This window comes from Malus sylvestris, chromosome 5 (assembly GCF_916048215.2).
Source record: "Malus sylvestris chromosome 5, drMalSylv7.2, whole genome shotgun sequence".
Taxonomy (NCBI): Eukaryota; Viridiplantae; Streptophyta; class Magnoliopsida; order Rosales; family Rosaceae; genus Malus; species Malus sylvestris.
In genome coordinates, this window is record NC_062264.1 from 24,715,475 (window position 1) to 24,718,432 (window position 2,958).

At 35.1% G+C, this 2,958-nt stretch overlaps 1 protein-coding gene across 1 annotated transcript; it reads right to left on the reverse strand.

Annotated features, from left to right (window-relative positions):
* Positions 1–365: 365 nt before the first annotated feature.
* Positions 366–926, reverse strand: LOC126621950 (uncharacterized). The gene has a single exon (XM_050290581.1). The coding sequence runs from the start codon at positions 924–926 to the stop codon at positions 366–368; it is 561 nt and encodes a 186-aa protein (XP_050146538.1).
* Between the last annotated feature and the right edge of the window lie 2,032 nt (positions 927–2,958).

The window sequence follows — 2,958 nt, forward strand, 5'->3', positions numbered from 1 at the left end:
TTTGAAATGCTATTATGGTTATATATGCACATTGTCTTGCGTTTTTTTTATTCATATTTTCAAATTCGAATAATCAACAAAGAATTATAGTTTGAAATTTCCACTGATGATGTCAACATTAAAGATGCATAGCATATTGTGTTCTTAAGATTTCCATGTGTAGTATATCTGGGTGTATGCATAATATGGACAGCCAAAACAGCAACACAGAAATATTAAAACAGCGTTTTGTTTTCATACATTTATTTTTCGTTCTTTTCTTTTCTTTTACAAATTAAATATATAGTAATCATATGTATATTATTTAGCATGTAAGTAATACATATTCATTTTAATACATTGTTTACGTATCTTTTCTAGATATTTCATAACTGAGAAGTAATAACAAATGCGACGTCTCTACATAACGTGGTCAAAAAGTTTGTCGAAGATATTGAATCAGGAAGTTCAATTTCGGCAGAGCCCAATGCTTTTTCACAACGAAAAATTTCATCTTGTACTTGTGTGAGTATTTGGGAGACCGATTTGTCATTATCTTTGATCCCTCGCACTGAGAAAGCGAAACCGTCTACCGCAAAATCATATGAATCTACACATTGTTTGACTCCTTCGAACCCCTTAACAATACCTTTGCCGGTGCTGTTGAGCGCATTGACAAAGAAAGCTTTGCTTTGTTGTGCATTTGTTAGTGCTAATTTAACAATAGCTGTGTCAAGATCTTTGAGATTAGATGCTGATCGAGTTGGAATATCTTTCAAAAGAGATTTTACGCATTGATTGTAGTTGTAGCCGAATCGGTCTTGGGTTTGCTTGCAAACACTACTAATTAATGAAGACGCTGTTTCATTTGCAAATGGCATGGGAGACGATGAGAGACATAAGAGTAAGGATGCAATGAAAGTTGCATATCCGATTGAGGAGTCCATTGCTCAAGGTGTGTGTTTCTTAAATTGATGCTAAAGTGATTACAAACTGTTTTTTTATTTATTTAAGTAATGGATGAATGGAGATCATATTTATAATTAAACAACTCAACGAGGAGGTAGGGGTCTAAATATAGGGGTGCAAAAGGTAATGAAACCCATTTCCTTTGACGTGTTTAGTTTTCTGTTGCCTTTGTTTTTGGTTTTTTCTGTTACGTGCTAACTAATAACGAATTGGATGCAAACCCTAACCTATTCCTTTCTAGAAACACCAACGAAACCCAAAGTGATGCATGCTTATCAAAAGGATTTCTTTCATTACATCGCAAGGATTAATTTAAGCCATTTCGATTGGTTTTTTTTTTTTTTTTTACTTTTTACAAATTCATCTACATCAATATTTACTTATAAAAGTATATCATGTTAGAAGAATATAAAAAATTCACACTAATAGTGTTAGAGGAGTCTCTTTTAGCCGATTTTGTCTTGTTCAATTAGAAGCTTGGGAGGCTCGAGCCCTATTAAGCGCAGTTAGGATAGGCGGCCTACGGGCATAGGGACATGGATCCTTGACCCGGAAGTCAAAAGGACCATTTGGCATCCAAAAAATGTATACATCGTATTAGATGTGGTTTCTAACCTTCAAACCTAGGAATAATCGAAAGGGCGATGCGGAAATCAACCAAGGGAGCACAATTAAGATATTTTGTGTTTGATTTTCATACATATTCTGCTCACACATACGTTTCAAACATTGCTAGGCCGTTATCGGGCATTGAGTAGGGTCCTAACTTGTGGCTTGGGATTTTTTTATTTTTTATTTTCTTATGTTAATTATTAAGTTTATTGTACCACTTATAAATAAATGCATATTTATGCTTACAACAAATAAATAAATAAATACTATACTCGTAATAGGGATACATAAAATGCAAAATACAAATATAAATAAATTATAAATTAATACAAATTTTTTACAGCATTAAAGATTTATGGCAAAAAGAGACAAACACATCACATTCTTGTTTTTTTTTTTTTTTTTTTTTGGTCCGGGAGAGAGTTAGTCAAGACTAAAAGTCAGTTAAAAAAACAAAAGACAATCATATATTCCTCCGAGGCCTACATAGCCTCCATACCTGATTTTCTAACCAACCGGTATTTAATCATGGTGCTGGCCAGCTGTGCAGACTGTTTTTTAGAACATCCATTCACACTGTTTTCACCATGTATTCTTCCCCTTTCCTCATTAGTCATCAGACCACATATTTTTCATCAATCTATAGAATTATAAATAAAAATTTAAAATTTAAAACAAATTGGTTAACAAACTAGCTCTTAAGTTTTAATTTTGCACCAAATTGTAGTTAGGCCTTATAGAAACCTAAAGTATTCCACTGTCGAAATCGAAGTCCATATTGAAAGTTACCGATTTATTTGTGCTACAACGGATGTGATCGGTATTAAGGTTTTACTAGTATCTAAGAGAGGAATACGACTTGCTAGAATGCACCCACCAGTTTACTAATGGTGGAAAGTATTGCCCCTTGCTTCAAGGAGAGTCAGCATATTGGCGCCGGACCTTGAGTTGGAAGTGGCGCGGTGGAACGCGGCCCTTTTCTTTGAGTTGTTGAAATTCCCACCTGCCTCAACTTACTCTGTTTCTTTCTTGCACGGCTAGAGATGGAGGTCGAGATACCCACATCACCGCGACAATTCAATGAGTGCCAACTTCGTCCCTGAAGTCAAATCTTTCCCTTGACCTGCGTCTCCTTTCAAGAAAAGGGTGATCAACGAAACTAGACTTTACATCTCTTGAAGGTTGATCGACGAGACTAGACTTTACATCTCTTTCTTGCCGATTGACTTCTTCTTCGTATGATTGTGTACCCAAACTTTTTGAGAACTGAAAGCAGTCGAAAAGTGGAGAAAAAGAAAATTCAAACCTTAAAACTAAAACAGTGTAACTGTATCAATATCAATGTGACTCCTTGTTGGCCTCAATGCGTTGCGGTCGTTTGAAATGCTGTCATGCTTA